Source organism: Piliocolobus tephrosceles, chromosome 2 (assembly GCF_002776525.5).
Source record: "Piliocolobus tephrosceles isolate RC106 chromosome 2, ASM277652v3, whole genome shotgun sequence".
Taxonomy (NCBI): domain Eukaryota; kingdom Metazoa; phylum Chordata; class Mammalia; order Primates; family Cercopithecidae; genus Piliocolobus; species Piliocolobus tephrosceles.
This window is the reverse complement of record NC_045435.1, coordinates 84645671-84665796: the sequence shown is the minus strand read 5'-3', so window position 1 is coordinate 84665796 and position 20126 is coordinate 84645671. Positions and strand designations below refer to the sequence as shown.

Below are 20126 nucleotides of genomic sequence, written 5' to 3'. Positions count from 1 at the left end.
ACAAAAATTAGCCAGGTGTAGTGGCTCATGCCTATAAACCCAGCTACTCGGGAGGCTGAGGCATGAGAATCACTTGAACCAGGGAGGAAGAGGTTGCAGTGAGCCAAGATCTCGCCACTGTACTCCAGCCTGGATGACAGAGCAAGACCCTGTCTCAAAAAAAAAAAAAAAAAAAAACGGCCAGTGGACTAGGGTCTGGCCGTTCATCCCTGACTCTTCCTGCACCATTAATCAGAGTCTGAGGTTGCCCTCTAGCACATCCTCTGCCAACTCAGGAGTAAGACGAGCCTAGCTCTGGCAGGAGAAAGGTGGAGTGATGTTCTGGACTGGACAGTAGACTATGTGGATTCCCTGCCGAAATATCCCATTTCTGTGCCCTTCACAAAATGACATGACAGTCACTCCCATCAGGAGATGAAGTTTCCTTCCCTTGAATCTGGGATGCCCTGCCATTCACTTTGGCCAACTGAATGCAATAGAAGTGCCATATCCAAGCCTAGACCTCTAGACGACTTGCATGCTTCTCTCCTGGCCTGGGCTAGCCTGCTGGAGAATGAGAAATCACATATGGAAGTGCAGTTTTCCCAGTGTGTCCATTGCCAGTCAACCTCCAAACATAGATAAGTCAAGGTCAGCAGAGCTTCAAACACACAACTGACTGCAAAGTCATGAGTAAGCTCAGCTGGAACCAGAAGAAACCCCCAGCTGGGCTCGGCACAGTGGCTCATGCCTGTAATTCCAACACTTTGGGAGGCTAAGGTGGGCAGATCACCTGAGGTCGCGAGTTCGAGATCAGCCTGACCAACATGGAGAAACCCCGTCTCTACTAAAAATACAAAATTAGCCGGGCATGGTGGCACATGCCTGTAATGCCAGCTACTTGGGAGGCTGAGGTGGGAGAATTGCTTGAACCTGGGAGGCAGAGGTTGCAGTGAGCCGAGATCATGCCACTGCACTCCAGCCTGGGCAACAAGACCGAAACTCCATCTCAAAAAAAAAAAAAAATGATTTTTCAGAGGCTCAGCCTGAACCTGACCCCTCTGGCCCCAGGTTAACTGCAGGCAGTCTGAGGGGAAGGCCTCGTGAGCATGGGGTCAAGGGAAGCCCTGTGGCTTCATCTCTCAGGGGACCGCACCACTCCTTCACAGGTTCAGGGCCCCATGGGCACAGGGCTTTCCCTTAATACCCTCTTCTCCTTTTTCCTGACAAGGAGGAACCTCACTGTGCCTCTACACCTCCAGTCCACCTCTGCCTCCTCCTCACTGGCTTCACCCCACAGCAGGAGGGAGCTACCCACTCGGTGAGATCGGAGAGAGTGAACATTCCTTTGACTCGCTTGCCTGGCAGGTAGGTCCGGGCTGTGATGAGCACTGTAGCCTGGTTCTGACATTCAGACCAAAGACAGAGCTCTTCCCAACTTGGACCCCTGTCTCCAAACAGTAAGTCCACGGTCCAGGGTCCCACTCACACTCCCACTCCCAACCCCCACACCTCAGGGGCCATCTGTCCCCTCCAGCTTCCTGACCTGACCTGGGAGAGGAAGCCAAGCCAGTTTGATGTGCAGGTCCTGTCTAAAGCCCAGTCCTGACCCCTGCGCCAGCCCTTATAAGCCATGGCTTCTGAGCTGAGGGGTGAGTAGCTTCTGACTCCAACCACCCAAGAGCAGTGGTGGGCAGCTAGCCTGATGAGGTCGTGCAGGACATGCAGGGACCAGGAGCCAGGAGCCAGTTGAGGTCTCCATCCCAAGTTCTTTGGAAAAGGATAACAGCCCTCAGGCTAGCAGAGGGGCAGAGCTAGGAGACTGCTGGAGTCCTGTCCCTCCCCAGGCCGCCTCCCACCCAGTCCCTGATGCAATCCCACCCCTCCTCCGCCAAGAAGCTACAAGAGACAAGGCCCAAAAGAGGAGGCTTTTAATACAAAGAGGGTGGGGCATGGCCTGGGAAGGACTTAAATAAGGAGGGTAAGAGTGTCAGGAACCAGCAGCTGGGGGTACAGGGACCCTGCGGAGTGGTATGATGCAGACAGAATTCCGAGCCTCTTTGATTCTCCACCATCGGCCAAGCCTGCAGATAGCGCAAGAAGCAGTTGAGACTCGGCCCAGTCTCCACCCCATTTCCACCCAGCAGTCCAGCCTGCACCACCTTACCTGAACCCTCAAGGGCCACACATACCTGTGCTCTTGCCCCACCCCAGCCACTAGGAAGTCCCCAGAGCTGGAGAACTTGAGGCTGTTGATAAAACCCATCTGAGCAGAGACAGAGACAACACAGAAAGACATTAGAATGCCACTCCACCACCGTCCTCAGAATCACAGTCAAGGGCCAGGCCTTACCAGGCCTGGGTTAAATCCCTGCTCTGCCTCCTGCCACCTGGTGACACAGGCCAGTCCTTCACCTGTTGGGGCCTCAGCCTCCACATCTGCGAGATGGGGGCAAGCAGAGCACAGGGCTAGCAGTGAGTTTGTGAGGATGAAGGAGGCAGTGTACACCAAGTATGGCCTGAGGCTGGCTCCTGGAGGTGGGGCCCTGGAGACCCCATGACTGTCCCCATTGACCTAGACCCTGCATTCTCAGCACACATCCCTGACAGATCCTGCCACCCTCCCCCAGGTCACCCGAGTGTGGACAGTAGGGTCCACATGCTCTAGCCTGGCACCCAATCTGGCACCAGCGGTGCAGAACCCATCACAGGGCCAGGTCTCCATGCCTCTGCCCATGCTGCTCCTGACTTGTACCCCAGCACCCTGGACGGGGCTAGGATAGGAAGCGGAGCAGAGCGGGGAAAGTGAGGAGGGTTCCTGCCAGGCCCTGTGCTACGAGCTGGCCCTGCCCTGAGAAGGTTCCCTTCTGGCAGGAAGACAGACCTTAAAGAGCTAATTCCAGGGGCCTCAGCAGTGTGGCAGAGACAGGCTGAGCATTCAAGCCCATTTACTCACCAGGGGAATGTCGCAGAGAAGGTCAAGCTGCCGGAAGCCTTCCCCACACTGCCAAAGCCGCACGCAGGAGCTGTGGGAGCCTGGGGAGACGACAACAGTGAGCAACCCCCGCACCGGCCCACCCGGCGACCCCTCCTCCCTGCCTCTCAGGGCACCCACCTGTAGCCACGAGATCTGTGTTGAGGAGGGCTGCCACCGACGATATCCAGAAGGGTTGCTCCAGGCCTGGCTCTCCCCGCAGCCCGTGAGCTTCACGCTGCAGGGCAAGTGGTCGCTTCTTGGAGAGGCCCCACAAGGCCACAGAGCTGTAGACAGGGAGGGAATACAGCAGTGAGGGGGCCAGAGGCAGAAAAGGCCACACGTGTAACACAAAGGATTGATGCCTGAGGGGATGGGTACCCCATTTCCCATGACATGATTATTACGTACTGCATGCTGTATCAAAACATCTCAAGTACCCCATAAATACATACACCTAAGTACCCACAGAAAATTTTTTTGAATTCTAAAAAAAAAGAAGAAAGGCAACATGACAGGAAGGGATCAACAGCACACAGCCCAGACAAGGTCATCTGAGCTCTCTGCCTCAGCATTCTCATCTGTGAAAAGAGGTTACAACAGCTCCCCCACTGGGGGTGCCCTGAGGCAAGCTCAGGGCCCCATGGGCAGCCAGCGCTAGGGAGCAGAAGCCGTGGCCAGAGACATCCAAAGGAGCTCTTACCCATCGTCCGCGCCGGACACCATGTGCTCCTCATTGATTAGGTGGATGCAGTCGATGGAGCCCCTGGAGAAAGGGGCTGTGAGGGGCGTGGCCCAAGCCCACCCCCAACCCATGTAGACCCCACTGGCACGGCAGGCCACCTTACTGGTGGCCATAGAAGACAAGCTGGGACTCCTCGGGGATCTTCCACACACGTACAGTCCCATCCCGGCCCCCAGCCGTCACACAGCACTCCCGGCTCAAGGCATCCAGAGCAGCCACTGCGTCCTGGTGTCCAAAGCTGGAGGGCCAGACAGAGCAGGATAGGGGTATTGTGTGAACTCACGCATGCACACTCACACACCCTCTCCCACGCCATCCACATACCCTCTCCCATACACACTCACAGCGTCTCCACGTAGGAGTTCTCCGCCACATTCCACACCTTCACGGAGCGATCGTGGGATGTGCTATAGAGCTGGTGGGTGCCTCTGCGGAACGCCAGCCCCTAAGGGTGCATGGGGAGAGGACAAAGGGGACCTGGACTACAGCAGGCAAGAGACAGTTCAGGCCCAGGGAGGACTTCCCAAAAAGCAAGCCATGTAGCACGTCCTGTGAGGCACTTTCATGCAGCCCGGCTGTATTGCTCAGGTTGGAGTGCAGTGGTGCGATCATAGCTCACTGCAGCCTCCATCTCCTGGGCTCAAATGATCCTCCATCTCAGCCTCCCAAAGTCCTAGGATTATAGGCAAAAGCCACCACACCCCGCCCAGAGGCAGCTTCTCAAGGCCCTCCCTGATTCCTGAGCAAGCTCAGCCTCGTCTCCCCCAGCTCCTCTCCATCCCTCTAGACCATTTATGTACTTTACAGCACCACTCACTACCCACTCGCTACCCCAGGATGCAGGTTCTCTGAGGACGGGGACCCCAGAAGCCAGCACTGAGCCTAGAACACTAGCATGTGCCCGCTAAAGATCCACTGGGGTAGACCCAGCTCCTCACCGACACTGCATCCCGGTGTCCTGTGAAGGTGTACAGGTGCTGGCAGCTCTGGGCCTCCCAAATGAGAATGAGCTTGCTGCGGTCACCCGAGGCCTGCAAGGATGAAGACAATGACCACAGGCACCCACCGTGCACCAGACCTCCCACCTGCCCCCAGGGCCAACCTGGCCTTACAAGGTACTTGCCGTCGGAGGAGATGGCCATGCAGAGGACATGGCTGCTGTGGCCAGAGGGTTTTCCCTCGGCACCCTTCTTGGCTCGAGGAATCACATGAAGCTTCCGTCCACTCTCCACGCTCCCTGCCATTGGGGGTGGGGGAGAAGCTACTGGGATGGGGGACTAGGGCTGGCTGGTAACCTCCCTCAAGGGGCCGCATGGAAAGAAGAGCCATGGCAAAGGTCCCGGACTCCGCCAGAAGACCTGGCTCAGCCACCATGAGCCTCCAGACAAGCTGCCTCAGTTTCCTCATCTATGAAGAGGGACATTAGTGCCAAACAGCAGCCATGAAGCCCAAAGAAGAGAAGAGATGCACAAGGGCTTTGGGATTGATGGTGTGAGCTCTCCTGTTACTACAGCGGGTGGAGAAGGAACTGCTCAGCCAGCAACAGATGGGAACGCAGGAGGACCGAGCACTCAATCCAAGGACTGCACAGCCTCAAATGTCTTCTAGTCCAACCACCCACCTGCGGCATTAATTCCCATTAAATCATCTTCCTGACTTTGCCAGAAGGTCACTAGGGACAGGGAGCTCATAAGCCCCACTGCTGGGCAGCAGCTTCCACTGTCACCCAGAGAGCACCTCTAGGGCAGCAAACCTGCCTCCAGAGACTTCTCCGCTTCAGGGCTCAGCCTGCCGTGGCCACTCCCGCTGCCCTGACTGGCCCTCCCGGATTTTCCCTGAGGGCTGCAGCCCCTTCCAGGCACTCACTCACACTTAATGATGGTGCAGTCTTTGGCGGCAGAGAAGATGGCCGAGTCATCGGGGGTGATGACCAAACATGTGATAGAGAGCTGGTGCCCCCGTAAAACACGAATGTCAGCTGAGGCTGGGGCCTGGATCTGGGCAGATAGGTGCTGGGTCACTGCGGTTAGTGGCATAAAGGCACCACTCCACCAACCCCACCACGCAGTGTTGGCCTTTCCTACCCAGGCCAGAAGGAAAACAAGACCCAAGGCTACAAGGATCAGATCCTTACCTGACCGGATAGGCCCAAGTGTCCACCATGTTCCAGAGCAAAGACTCCCACACACTGAGCCCACACTGAGCCACCTGCCCACCAGCCCAGGTGGGGTCCCCAACTCCCTCTAACCTTGTACCGAAGTACCATGCCCACTCACCTCCTTTGCCACCGACTTCTGCAGCCTGCCCCTCTGCTCGAGCTGCACGGAGAAGAAATGGATGAGACCCTGGGAGCAGATCAGCTCCACCCCTGCCCTCCCCAACTCTCCCTCCACTTACCACATCCTCCTTCAGGCGCCCTGCCACCTGATCCTCCTCAAATGCACGGGCCTCAGCCTTCTCCTCCTCTGCACAGGACAGACCAGACCAAGTAAACTGAGGCTGAGATGCCTCTTTCCCCTTCCATCCCACTGCCGCAGGGCTGGGTGATGTGGGAAGCTCCAGCTGCCTCAGCAGAGGGGAGGGCAGGCTGGAGGGTTTCCTCCTGCCTTTACTTATCGGATCAGCCTCCTGCAGGCTCCCCAGGAGGCCCATGAGAGCTCCTGGCCACCCCCCCAGAGCAGCCAGCACCGACAGCCCGGGCACCCACAGGAAACCCATGTCAGTCACCCATCAAGTGGCTGGGGTTGCAGCAGCGGGCAGCAGAACAGCACAGGCACAAGCCCTGCCCATGGCTAGCCTGCCCACTGGCTCACCTTGCTGACGGAGCTGCTCTAGGTAGAGCTTGGCCAAGCGCAGCTTCTTTTCCTGTGCAGTTTCCTCCAGCTCTTCCTCCTCCTCTTCAGGCTTCCTTGGAGCTAGGCTTTGGGCAGGAAGGGGCTGGGTCTGAGGGGCTCACCTTGTTCCTGTGGCCACTAGGATCATGCCTTCTGAATGCTCGCCCTGCCATCCAACCTTTCCCATTCCCTGCCAGCCCACATGGCCGGTGACTACGCAGCAGAAAACTGAAGGATGTGACTCCCCAAACTAAAAGGCCCCACTCAGTGCCCCACGTAGGGGTGGAAACAGACCCAAATCCCAAAGAGATCACTAAAGGAGGAGCTGGGTCTACCCCAGTGGATCTTTAGCGGGCACATGCTAGTGTTCTAGGCTCAACTCTGGGGGAAATAGGAAGCTTCCAAGAGAAACCAGGCTTCCAAAAGAAATCAGGTCACAGACAAAGAGTCAGGAATCAACATGCTCGGGCATCTCAACAGCAATATTGAGAACAAGAAGACAAAGGAGCCTCACACACAAACCTTTAAAGGAATACACTGACCCCTAAAATGCCATACCCAGTCAAACAATCAACGACGACACTGCCAGGTATGCAAAGTGCCACAGAACTTTCTCCCTCTTTCTTAAGAAGGATAGAGGATGTGCTCCCCAAACAAGAGGGTAAACTTGGAAAGAGAAGGGAAGGGATACCAGAAACCAGAGATGTGACACAGAGAGCAGAAAAGATGATCCCATCCCCAGACATGACGGGGGCAGTCTGGATCAGATCCATGGATCCACCAGGCAGACACACCGGGACTGTCATCACCACAGCACCATCCTTTACCCTGGGAACAAGGTTTCAAGTGAACCTTGACTGTTTGGGGATTGACCCTTACTGGTGAAGGTACTGCTTTCCCTTCCATGACCCAGCCCTCGGGACCAGCTGAGAGTACTCACTTCACTCAAAGAAAGGTCCTGCTTTGACCTGCTCCTGGGAGCTGGGGGTAGGTCATGGGCACTCAGATGCAGAGAATCCAGGGCAGCCCACTCCTTCTGATCATGTGCCTGCAGACATCTAGTCTCTGTCCACTCCCCTAACCGGGTTTCCCAGGACTCATTCGTAATCCTGCCCCTGACTTCCCCAGAAGGGACCTCAAAAACTCTCAGCAAAGCCAAAGCTGGACCATGCTCCAGAAATAATTCAGTGCCCTGTGCCTGGCAAGCCTTCAGCCAACAGGGCTGGTGCTGCCCTTCCCTTACACAGCCAAGAGACCTGTGTTAACTTCAGACTTCTACTCAATTTCGCCACACCAATCAATCTATTGTTGAAGGATTCATACGCATGAGGCAGAACGCTAAAGAAACGCAAGGGAAGACACACTATGATTCCATTTACAGGATATGCTAGAAAATGCACGACTCCAGGGGCAGTGGTTAGCAGAGACTCGGGGAGAGGGAGAGGGGCTGACTACGAAGGAGCAGGAGGAGTTTTGGAGGGTGATAAAACCCTTTATCTTCAGGGTAGCAGTGGTCACAGGACTGTGTGTGTTTGTCAAAACTCACTGAACTATAACTTTAAAAAGTGAATGGTACTATATGTAAACTATACCTAAATGGAAAATACTAATTTTTTAAAAGAAGAGCAAAGAAACCAAAAAAGATTAACTCAAGTTAGGAATGACAGTTGGGGCTTCTAAGTTTCTGCAAATGTTCTAGTTCTTAACCTAAGTGGTAAGTGTACAGAGATTCACCAATTTACCACTACTCTCTGTAGTACAAATACATCCCATTCACTCTTCTGTATCTAACACACTTCACAACACAACATTCTAAAAATATTTAAAGGCACTTAGGCACACTAGTCTGTCACACACTCACCCACAATAACCTTCGGATTAAGAAAAGTACATTAATGGATGGGTATGGAGGCTCATGCCTATAATCCCAGCACTCTAGGAGGCTAAGGTGGGTGGATCACTTGAGGTCAGGAATTTGAGACCAGCCTGGCCAACATGGTGAAACTCCATCTCTACTAAACATACATAATTAGCCAGGCATGGTGGTGCAGGCCTATAATCTCAGCTACTCAGGTGGCTGAGGCAGAAGAATCACTTGAACCTGGGAAGCAGAGGTTACAGTAAGCCAAGATCACACCACTGCACTCCAGCCTGGGCAACAGAGTGAGACTGCCTCAAAAACAAAAACAAAAAAAGTACATTAAGTCTTTCTGTGAGCAAATTAAGGCAACACATACTCAATCTTAGAAGAGAGGTTCTAAAGTCAGCTCACAGGGAAGGCACTAGGATTCTCTGGTCCAAGAGCCTCCCACCCACAGGGTCAGGCCTGACCCCTGGCCTGACCCTTTGAAATCCTGCAAGCAACCACACCCATCACTTGCAGAAATGAGGGAGGCATTCAAAGCCCTCTACAATTTGCATGCACCTATGACCAGCCCTCCTGTTTGTGTGTGTGTGTGTGTGCGTGTGTTTTAGAGACAGGGTCTTGCTCTGTCACTCAGACTGGAGAGCAGTGCATGATCATAGTTCACTGCAGCTTCAACTTCCTAGGAAGGGATCCCCCAACCTTAGCCTCCCGAGTAGTTGGGACTACAGGTGCAGACCACCATACCCAGCTAACTTTTTTTATCTTTGTACAGACAAGATCTCGCTATGTTGCCCAGGCTGGTCTCAAACTCCTGACCTCAAGCAATTCTCCCACCTTGGCCTCCCAAAGTGCTGCGATTACAGGCGTGAGTTACCAGGCCCAGCCCCCTTCCTTCTTTCCTAGTGCCCATTCTGGCACACTTACACCTCAGACTTTCCTCTGATCCCTGAATGCCTTCCCTACCTCTCCATGACAGACTCCTCTTCATCTCTCAAGACCCTATTTAAATGTCCCTCCTCTGTTCCCAGAACACACAGCTACAAGATACACATCGCACCACAACACTGTCTTCACCTGCCTGCCTACCTTTGCTGTTCCCTGAAGGCCTTCCCTACCTCTCCGTGAAAGACTCCTCCTCATCTCTCAAGACGCTATTTAAAAGTCCCTCCTCTGTTCCCAGAACACACAACTATAAAATACACATCTCACTACAACACACTCTCTTCACCTGCCTGCCTATCTCTGCCTTTCCAACAGTAAAGACAGTGCCTGGTGCGTTAAGAGACGGGGAGTCCATTATTTGTGAAATTGCAGGGAAACTGGCAAGGGAAGAGAGATGCAAGAAATACTTGACAGCTTTGTTCTGTTTTCCTGCAATTTCACAATCAGTCCAGTCCCTGCCAAAGACTAAGGAGGTCTCAATGGCCTCGGATTGGGGCCTAGGGTCCTTCCCACCCAGAGACCTCGCAGAAACGAGACTGCAGGACCAGAAACTAAAGGAAAGAGCCACGATCTCAGAGCCAAGGGCCAGAGTCTTGGGTTCTAGGCTCAGCTCTGCTCGGACTCACTGAGTCTTCCATACATCATGGGCCTCAGTTTTCCCTCCCACTACGTGCAAAAGAATAGCTCACCTCTCGCTCTCAGAGTCGCTGGAGATCTCCTCATTCATTTTGCCGCCACCCTTGGATTTGCCCCTGTTCCCCGCAGAGTCGGCCTGGGAATTATACGGTCCTTTCTTTGGTTAGGGGTCCCGATCACGCTGGCATGACCAAGGGCCCCCCTCGGGTCCCTCAGAACCCCAGAACTGGGAAAGGCGGTGGCTCCCGGGTTAAGCGCACGGCTTTCTAGGATTTGGCCCGCGGACAGAGGGACGAAGCTGAGTCCAGCAGGGATCCTAGGGGAAGGGCTGGGGAAGGGCCCGGACCCAGGTCCCCTGGATGGGATGACGGTTGTCCCAGTAGCAGGGCTGACCGCGGGCCTCAGAAGCGCCATGCTCACCTTTCGCCGCCGCTTGCCGGCCCCCGCGCCAGCCCCGGCCCCAGAGGCCGGCTTTCCCCGCTTACGAGCTCCCGCTGTTGCCGACATGCTGCCCACCAGGTGTGTAGCAGCAGCCGCCGGGGAACTCACGTGGCAGCTGAACCCTCCCAGCTCCCCAGCCACATGGCAAGACCCCGCGTCCTGATAGGCTTCCACCGCCCGCCGGGCCCCGCCTCCTACTGCTCCATTGGGTCCTTAGGCAGGCTCTGCCTCGCCCCCAAGCACCCATAGGATGCACGCTTGTGGCCCCGCCTCCTGAAGTTCCTAGGCTCCCGCACCAGGCTCGAGTAGGAAGCCCACATCTCCCCGGGCGCTTCCGGCCTGAAGCTGTGGCGCTTGCGCTCTGCTGCTGGCCGACTTCGAAGTCGGAGGAAGAGCCTTCTCTGTGTTTGCGCGCCTTGGCCGCTGGGGGGCGCCACAGACGCGGAGTCCTTTCGCGTTCTAGAGCGTGACTCCTCCCCTCCTTGGGCAGCCCGGCACTAGACCCAGCGGGGATCAAAGCAGCCCCGGGGAGAGGGAGGCTGCGTCGTTACCCGGGCCCAAGGTCACCGGGCGACTGGCAGATGCGTGCTGCAGGCCCCGGCCACCGGAGCAGCGCTACGGATGCGACTGCCCTGGCCTTGGATATGCCAGATCGAGTGTCCACCCGTCCGTGGGACTGGTCGCCTGACTCGGCCTGCCCCAGCCTCTGCTTCACCACACTGGTGGCCAAATAGCCGATGTCTAATTCCTCACACAAGCTCATCCCCGGCCTCTGGCGATTGTTGGGGAATTCCCTCCCTAATTCACTCCTAAGGCTCATAGAGAGTTGTTAGACCTGGAACTGCCCAGGTTGGCGCACACAACCAGGTGGGGTGGCAGCCAAGACCTCTCCCATGTCCCTGCTTTTCTTAGGTGAGTGTCCTACGGTCCTGCCCACAGCCCTCCGCAGAGCAGGGCAGGGCAGGGCAAGGCCTGGTGGGACTGGCCTTTGCCCTCTGGCAGTTCAAGACCACTGATCTGGAGTTCTAGCTCCTCAGAACTCTTGAGTCTATTGGGAAGGACCAGCCTGGCCTTCCCAGCACTGGATTCTAAGCCCCGGGAGGATACATCTGGCCCCAAGAATCCTGCTCCCAGGAGCCTCTGCCCACCCTCCCCCATAGCTCGGTGACTCAGCCCAGCAACCATGCCAGGGCTGAACTAGCTGACACAGTGGGAGGAGCCCTGAAGTGGAAGACAGAGATCCTCCTTTCACTTTCAGGACACACAGGTGAGCTGGAGAGGGTAGGGAGCCAGGCAGACCCTGTTGACCCGGGTGGGCAGACTGGACAGAGTCCTAATCTTGCACTTGGGACTGGGGAAAGGGGCGTTTCTGAGTGACAAATAGCCGGGTGTGGTCTGGGACTGGGAGTGCTGTCAGGGTGGACAGAGGATGCAGTGGGAGGCCACCGAAGGGCCAGCCTGGGGTGGGGCAAGTTGATGCTGTGCTGACCCAGGGCGGGGGTGGGGAGTGAGAGTGGGTCGTTAGGGATGAGGAGACCATGGAGGCCTAAGGACCTCTCTGTGCCCCAGGACAGCCATGGCTCCAAAGCGGAAGTGCCCGGCACAGACTGAGGGCCCTGAGAAGAAGGGCCGGCAGGGGGGAAGGGAGGAGGACCCCTTCCGCTCCACCGCTGAGGCCCTCAAGGCCATGCCAGCAGAGAAACACATAATCCGTGTGGATCCAACATGTCCACTCAGCAGCAACCCTCAGACCCAGGTGAGCTGCAGTCCCCAGTCAGGCCCAGAGCCTGCCTGCTGATAAGCACAAACACACCCAGGCCACCCCCTTAGGGTTCAGTTCTGGGTTTGGAGCCCAAGGCCCCCAGGTAAGCGCCAGAGCAAGGCCATGTTCTCCTGACCCTAGATGTCAGGGCTGTGTCCCATCAGGTCCAGGCAGGTCACGTCTGCCCTTCAGACCCCATGCAGGCCTCCCCCCACCACACTTAGGGAAAGGCTCTGACTATATCAGTCTCCTGTGCGCTCGCCCATGTCCCCTCAGGGCAGAGCCATGTCCCTCTCAGAGTCCCCCATCCAGGGCCCAGTTGTGTGCCCCTGAACTCCCCACACCCCCATGTCAGGGTTTAGCCATGTCCTCTCACGCCACATCCCCGAGGGAAGAGCAGTGACCGCCCAGGCTTCCAAGACAGGGTCCCTCTGACTCCCACTGCTGTTGGACTCCTGTCCCCATCAGAGCCCTCTCAGTGTGCAGCCAGGCACCCCATCTGACCCCAACCAGACTGCCCCCACCTCCCCTCTGGCCCAGGTGCATGAGGACTACGACTGCACCCTGAACCAGACCAACATCGGGAACAACAACAACAAGTTCTACATCATGCAGCTGCTCCAAGATGGCCACCGCTTCACCTGCTGGAACCGCTGGGGCCGTGTGGTGAGTGCCCCGCCTGCTCTGCACATACTCCGCAGGGTCCCCAAAAGGCCACAGCTACTGAGTGGGGGGGCACACCCAACTGTCCCGGGGCACTCAGCACAGGGCCTGGCCCAACACACAGGCCAGCAAATGTTGATGGTGGACATACCCCTGAAGGCTGTCGGTTTCAGGGAGAGGTAGGCCAGTCGAAGATCAACCACTTCACAAGGCTAGAAGATGCAAAGAAGGACTTTGAGAAGAAATTTCGGGAAAAGACCAAGAACAAGTGGGCGGAGCGGGACTGCTTTGTGGCTCACCCGGGCAAGTATACGCTTATCGAAGTACAGGGAGAGGATGAGGCCCAGGAAGCTGTGGTGAAGGTGAGATGGCCAGGGAAGGTGGGCGGGCCCTGGGCCGAGGGAGGGGACTGATTGGAGAGTCCCCGTTGGTTGGGCTTTGCCACTGCCCAGCTGCGCAGCCTCAGCCACAGAACTCCCCTCTGGCCTCAGGCTGGCCGGTCTCTGTCTGCTGTCACGCCCTGCCCAGCTGCTCCTGCCCACATGTGCCCTCTATCTTCAGGTGGATGGAGGCCCAGTGAGGACTGTGGCTAAGCGGGTGCAGCCCTGCTCCCTGGACCCAGCCACGCAGAAGCTCATCACTAACATCTTCAGCAAGGAGATGTTCGAGAACACCATGGCCCTCATGGACCTGGGTGAGGGGTGAGAGGCAGGCAGAGTGGCAGGGGCTTCAGGGTGGCAGGGCTGTGGGGCTGAGTCTCCCCACTCCCCTGTCCCTCCAGATGTGAAGAAGATGCCCCTGGGGAAGCTGAGCAAGCAACAGATTGCACGGGGCTTCGAGGCCTTGGAGGCTCTGGAGGAGGCCCTGAAAGGCCCCACGGATGGTGGCCAAAGCCTGGAGGAGCTGTCCTCCCACTTTTACACTGTCATCCCGCACAACTTCGGCCGCAGCCGGCCCCCGCCCATCAACTCCCCTGAGCTTCTGCAGGCCAAGAAGGACATGCTCCTGGTGAGGGCTGGCAGGGGTGCGGGCAGGCAGTGGGGCAGTGAACAGACAGCCTAGGCGAGCAAGATGAGGTACAGGTAGCCGAGAAGGCCCACAGGGATGGATTGCCTGGGCAGGCTGACAGACAGGTAGGGAAGGCCAGGCAGACAGATAGGGTGGGAAGGGAGATGTGGATACACAGTTTGGGTGGCTGCAGTACCAGTTGTGTGAGAGAGGATAGGGGAGTCCAGAGGTCAAGTGGGAAGACAAGCTGCCAGGGCCCATCATCCTAGGTGCTGGCAGACATCGAGCTGGCCCAGGCCCTGCAGGCAGCCCCTGAGCAGAAGAAGATGGTGGAGGAGGTGCCACACCCCCTAGACCGAGACCACCAGCTTCTCAAGTGCCAGCTGCAGCTGCTAGACTCTGGAGCACCTGAGTACAAGGTGAGTTAGACCCCATAGAGGGGCCAGGCTATCAGTGGGCACCGTCCCTCTGCCCACCTGCCCTTGAGGTGCCTAGAGGAATACTCACCCTCAGCCTTCCCTTCTTGTGTCTCCAGGGCCTGAGGAGGGCTTGGGACTGGAGAAAGAAAAGAGGGGGATTAGCTCCTGAGCCTCCTACCCTGGCAACCAGCTTCTGCTCTCCCCACAGGTGATACAGACCTACTTAGATCAGACTGGCAGCAACTATAGGTGCCCTACTCTTCAACACGTCTGGAAAGCAAACCGAGACGGGGAGGTGAGGGAGGTTCCTCCACCCCCTCCCCCATCACCACTGTGCCTTAGGAAGATGTCCTTGGCTTATCTGCCCCTTAGCAAATCGTTTAGCAACTCTGGTCAGTTTCTGCCGGCCATGAGTGCGTGTGAGTAAGCAGAGGGGCGCTAGGCCTTGGTCACACCTCTGAGCAGGAGGGCAAGGCACCTGAGTGCTTGGGTGGCAGGACTCCCATTTCTCACTTCCTCTCCACTCAGGAAGACAGATTCCAGGCCCACTCCAAATTGGGTAATCGGAAGCTGCTGTGGCATGGCACCAACATGGCCGTGGTGGCTGCCATCCTCACTAGTGGACTCCGCATTATGCCACATTCTGGTGGGCGTGTTGGCAAGGGAATCTACTTTGCCTCAGAGAACAGCAAGTCAGCTGGCTATGGTGAGGTGCCCCTCTGGGCCAAGCCCTGGGAGGGTTGGCACTAAGGTGGATTGGGCCCAGTCCTTGCCCACTGGAAGCTCATGGTGAATCCAAGAGAGGAATCCTTTAATGGTTAATGACTATAGTGCTCAGTGGGTTGTCCTGGGCTTTGGCGGTGGGGTTCTTAGAGGAAGTGTCTGATGGTCAGGGATGGCTTCCTGGGGGAGGTGATACAGATAGGATGGGTTTACCAACCAGACCTGGGAGGGGGTAAAAGGGGAGCCTTTGAGCCAAGTGTGGTGGCACGCACCTGTAGTTCCATCTACTCAGGAGGCTGAGGCAGGAGGAGCGCTTGAGTCCACGAGTTTAAGGCTGCCATGAGCTATGATCACATTCTAGCCTGTGTGACAGAGCCAGACTCCATCTGAAAAAAATAAAAATAAAAAAGAGGAGATGTCAAGGCAAGGGGATGGGCAGAGAGGCTGGGAGGATATGAGGATGTGGCAGGTCAGGGCTTCCAAACACTTCCTGATACTGGAGCTCAGAGCAATGCCTAGTGGGGGCAGGGTGGGCTAGGGGCACAGAACAATTGATGAGGCTTTATCCAGAGAGTGATGGTGAGCCTAGCTGGACTTGTCTGTTGCAGGATCCCAGTGGCTACAGCTATGGAGACAGGGGCAGCAGCCAGAGGCTGAAGGGAGGCCATGCTCTCATCCAGGCTGGATGTGATGGGTGCCTGGCCCAAGGGCTGGGAGGTGCAGGGGAGGGAGCCCGGGAGCCCGGGAGAGGTGCATGTAGGACGTGGGATGGGGAGCGTGTGGGAAAGGGTCAATGCTGTCTCCAGTGACTTCTGAGTTTCTGGCCAGGAGTGTCCTCACCAAAATGACCTCCCCAGACCAGCTCCTCAGCCCAGGTTGACCTCATCATTAGAGGCCAGCTGGCCAAGAGAGCAAGGACAAAGGATTCATCCCAGAACAGATGGGGCTGAAGTTCTAGGATGCCTGAGGTCACCAAGAGCAAGGGGTCCACCACGAGGGCAGGGGAGCTTAGGAAAGAGTGGCGGGGTGAAGGGCTAAGGAGAGCAAGGGCGAGGAAGTCCCAGGTAGGGGCTGATGAGGTCAGGAGCAAAGTCAGCAGAGCAGGTCAGGGAGAAAAGCCCTTGCCCCGGGTTTGGTCACTGGGAGGCCATTGCTGACCTTGGTGAGGACAGCAGGGGGTGCAGAGGCCTGGCCATAGGGAGCACAGTAAGGTGGGAGGGAGTGGGCCGGGACAAGGAGGGAGTGACGGCTGGAGGAGAGTGAGCCTTTTCTTGCTGGAGCAGCAAAGCCAGAAGGGATAACATCGCAGCAGAGAGCGCCCCGTGGGTCAGCAGGAGAAAGGCTGGGCTGCCCACTGGTGCCTCCCTGTGTCCTCCAGTTACTGGCACGAACTGTGGGGCCCACCATATCGGCTACATGTTCCTGGGTGAGGTGGCCCTGGGCAGAGAGCACCCAATCACCACGGACAACCCCAGCTTGAAGAGCCCACCTCCCGGCTTTGACAGTGTCATTGCCCGAGGCCACACCGAGCCTGGTGAGTCCTTGGAAGCTGGATAGCCCAAGGAGAGAGGTGGGGCCGAGCTAGGGGCTGGGACCTTTTCAGGGAGGGGGCTGGGAAGAGGGACAAAAAGAAGCTTCCCTGCAGTCACTCAGTTTGTCATTTGACAAATATCCACTGGTTCAACAAATCATCCCTGGGCATCCCGGAGGGCTTCAAAGAGAGGAGTCTTGACTGAACATTGAAGGATGAGGATGAGTTTCCCAGAAAGAAGTCGGGGCAGACACCGCAGGCAGAAGCCCCAGCCCTGCAGTGGTTTGGAGGTGGGCAAGGTGGAAATGAGCAGGCGTGCCCTGTGATAGATGTGGAGAGCGTAGGGGGCAGGACTTACTCGTAAGGCCAGGGACCAGTGACCCCTGGGCCATCCTGGCCCTTGCTGTGCCCTGCAGATCCGACCCAGGACATAGAGCTGGAGCTGGATGGCCAGCGAGTTGTGGTGCCCCAGGGCCAGCCTGTGCCCTGCCCAGAGTTCAGCAGCTCCACATTCTCCCAGAGCGAGTACCTCATCTACCAGGAGAGCCAGTGTCGCCTGCGCTACCTGCTGGAGGTCCGCCTCTGAGTGCCTGCCCTGTCCCCCGGGGTCCTGCAAGGCTGGACCATGATCTTCAATCGTCCTGCATATCTCTGGTACCCCTATAGCACTCCTTTTTTTCAAGAATACAATACGTTGTTGCTAACTATAGTCGCCATGCTGTACAAGATCCCTGAACTTATGCCTCCTGTCTAACTGAAATTTTGTATTCTTTGACCCACATCTGCCCAGTCCCTCTCCTCCCAGCCCATGGTAACCAGCATTTGACTCTTTACTTGTAAAAGGGCAGCTTTTATGGGTGCCACATGTAAGTGAGATCATGCAGTGTTTGTCTTTCTGTGCCTGGCTTATTTCACTTAGCATAATGTGTACCATATTCACCCATGTTTTCACAAATGACAAGATTTCCTCCTTTTTTAAGGCTGAATGGTACTCTGTTATGTATATGCACCACATTACCTCTATCCGTTCATCTATCAGTGGACACCAGGGTGCTTCCATATCTTGTGAATAGTGCTGCAGTGAACTGGGAAAGCAGACATCTCTTGAACATTCTGATTTCATCTCCCTTTGATGTATACCCAGTAGTGGGGTTTCTGGATCCATATCACCCCTTCTTACCAGGCTCCCCTGTGTCCCAGATGTCAATCCCTTCCCTCCAATCCCTGTTAGCCTTGATGTGGCTGTGGCCCCAGAGTCTTGCCTCCTGAAGTGATGGGTGTGGTAGGGGCGTATTACAGGGACACAGATGTAGCAGCCTACTCAAGGGGCACAGCTGAGAGTGGCTTGGATCCCACATCCACCCAGGCCGTCCATCCTGGCCTGGACTGCATGTCGGAGCCATGTGGTCACCAGCGTAGGCTAAACTGCAGGCATGCGCAAGCAGCTTTACTAAACGTGGTATTCTCTTGCCCCAACCTCTGCCTATCTGTGCACAACTGTGCTGGGCCTGGGCCTCCAGCCACACTCCAGGGAGGGAGTGCTCACATCGGTTGATGTGGATCGTGCACATACTCCTTGTCCTTCCTGGTCCATAACTGCAACAACCTGCTTCCTCTAATTGAGGCTTCAAGGGGGACCCCCACTGTCAACTCAGAGCTATTTGTCATCTGGGGACCCACGTGGTGATTCTGTCCTTTATCCCAGACATTGCCAGATGAATCAAGCATTCCTCATGTCTTGGCACCAAACATCCCTTCGTGTCTTTTTTTTTTTTTTGAGCCTGGGTCTTACTCTGTCACCCAGGCTGGAGTGCAGTGGTACAACCACTGCTCACTGCAGCCTCAGCCTCCCCAGGCTCAGGTGATCCTCCCACCTCAGCCTCCAGAGTAGCTGGGACTACAAGTACATGACACCACACCTGGCTAATTTTTGTGTTTTTTGTAGAGACCGAGTTTTGCCATGTTGCCCAGTTTGGTCTCAAACTCCAGGGCTCAGGTGATCCTCCTGCCTGTGTCTCCCAAAGTGCTGGGATTACAGGCGTGAGCCACTGCACACAGCCTCCTTTGTGTCTTAATCTAAATGTTACAAACAAGTTGAGCATATGTGAGAGGGGCACAGCTCTGCAATCATGAAAGGAGGCTGTTCAGGCAGGAATGCCAGTGATCACCAGGCAGGTCATCCTATCCACAGACAAGGGGTGCCATTGATGGAGCAGGCCAACATCCAGGCTAGGGTTGCACATTGCATTTAGTTGTTGTGTCTCTTTGGTCTCCTTTAATCTGAAAACATTCCTCAGTCTTTTTTTTTTTTTTTCTTTTATAACTTTGACATTCTTGACACTTGAAGAATACAGGCCAGTTGTTTTATAGAATGTCTCTCAGTTTAGGTTTCTGTAATGCTTTGTCGTGATTAGATTTAGGTATTGCATGGGCAGGAACGCGACATAGATGATAGGCCCTTAGGGAATTCCATCTGTAGGGGCATGGCCCATTCTTGGTGATGTTAAATAATTCTAATCATCCATTAAGGTGATGTCCACTATGTTTCTCCACTGTGAAGCTGCCATTTCTCCCTTTTGTAATTACTCAATAATCTGTGGGGAAATACTGTTGGGTGTAAATGTCCCTTTCCTCATCACCTTTCACCCACTAGCTTTAATATCCACCGATGATAACTGAAATCAACTACCTGAATCAATTTTTGCTAAGATGATTGCAAATGGTAGTTATCTAACTCCATCATTCCTTTTATATGTATTAGTTTACATTATCCTTTCTGCCTTTATTATCAGTGTAGACTCATGGATTTTGATTTTATTCAGTGAGTTATAATCCATTACTGTCATTAGTTATTTTGATCCTCAAATTGTCCCAGATTTGGCCAGCACAAGGTCCCTTCTGTGTCCTGATCATTTTTTGAGCACATCCTTTCTCTCTGGCATCACAAGATGTTCCAGGTTCATCTCCTACAAACCTGGAATCAACTATTTCTCCAAGAAGCCCTGGTTTCCTGGAGCAGGAAATGTTTAGAATCCAAGATCTGGGCAATAGATGTGCTCCTTGGTGCTGAGGTGTCATTGCTTTTAAGTCCTTTCAGCAAAGAGAGCTAAGGAATGTGTATTTGTGGCTGGGCGCAGGGGCTCTCACCTGTAATCCCAGCACTTTGGGAGGCCAAAGTGGGAGGATCTCTTGAGCCCAAGAGTTCAAGGCTGCAGTGACTTATGATTGCAACACTACATTCCAGCCTGGATGACAGACTGAGACCCTGTCTCTTAAAAAATAAAAAAGGAAAAAAAGAAAGGAGAGGGAATATGTATGTGTGAATAAATAACAAACACATCTGTCTATATCTATTTCTGCAGTTCCAATCAAACACCACAGAGTTCTTCCATTCTTCCCCAATTCCCTATTTCCTTGATTCTCAAACAGTAAGAACCTGGGTTTCCATCAACATCAATGTATCTATTTATTTGCTCAATCCTACACAAAAAGGAGTTTCAGAATTGCCATACCAATACCCTGTGAAAAACAAATGTTCTAAATAGAGCTCAAGATGTATCTGATCTTACTCAGTATTTTTTTTCTTTTTCTTTTTTTTTTTT

At 55.1% G+C, this 20126-nt stretch overlaps 2 protein-coding genes across 5 annotated transcripts; one reads left to right on the top strand and one right to left on the bottom strand.

Moving 5' to 3' along the window:
* Nucleotides 1-1892: 1892 nt before the first annotated feature.
* RRP9 (ribosomal RNA processing 9, U3 small nucleolar RNA binding protein) lies at nucleotides 1893-10563 on the bottom strand. The gene is made up of 15 exons (XM_023195602.2): nucleotides 10398-10563; nucleotides 10031-10113; nucleotides 6512-6618; nucleotides 6096-6163; nucleotides 5975-6016; nucleotides 5569-5695; nucleotides 4811-4935; nucleotides 4637-4729; nucleotides 4043-4143; nucleotides 3802-3936; nucleotides 3657-3719; nucleotides 3095-3240; nucleotides 2936-3015; nucleotides 2172-2245; nucleotides 1893-2063 (listed from the first exon to the last, which is right to left on the bottom strand). The coding sequence occupies exons 1-15, from the start codon at nucleotides 10482-10484 to the stop codon at nucleotides 1970-1972; spliced, it is 1425 nt and encodes a 474-aa protein (XP_023051370.2). The 5' UTR covers nucleotides 10485-10563; the 3' UTR covers nucleotides 1893-1969.
* Nucleotides 10564-10917: 354 nt separating this feature from the next.
* Nucleotides 10918-17503, top strand: PARP3 (poly(ADP-ribose) polymerase family member 3). Of its 4 annotated transcripts, none has more exons than XM_023195580.2 (11): nucleotides 10918-11685; nucleotides 11988-12174; nucleotides 12721-12846; nucleotides 13017-13205; nucleotides 13405-13537; nucleotides 13625-13851; nucleotides 14121-14270; nucleotides 14479-14565; nucleotides 14799-14976; nucleotides 16372-16527; nucleotides 16941-17503. In XM_023195580.2, the coding sequence occupies exons 2-11, from the start codon at nucleotides 11995-11997 to the stop codon at nucleotides 17108-17110; spliced, it is 1596 nt and encodes a 531-aa protein (XP_023051348.1). In that variant the 5' UTR covers nucleotides 10918-11685; nucleotides 11988-11994; the 3' UTR covers nucleotides 17111-17503. The 4 variants fall into 4 exon arrangements, 3 of the variants coding, with proteins under 3 accessions (XP_023051348.1, XP_023051350.1, XP_023051349.1); XR_002727162.2 differs by having other exon boundaries at nucleotides 11443-11685; nucleotides 15602-16527; nucleotides 16941-17110; XM_023195581.1 differs by having other exon boundaries at nucleotides 11445-11685; nucleotides 11993-12174.
* The last annotated feature ends 2623 nt before the right edge of the window (nucleotides 17504-20126 follow it).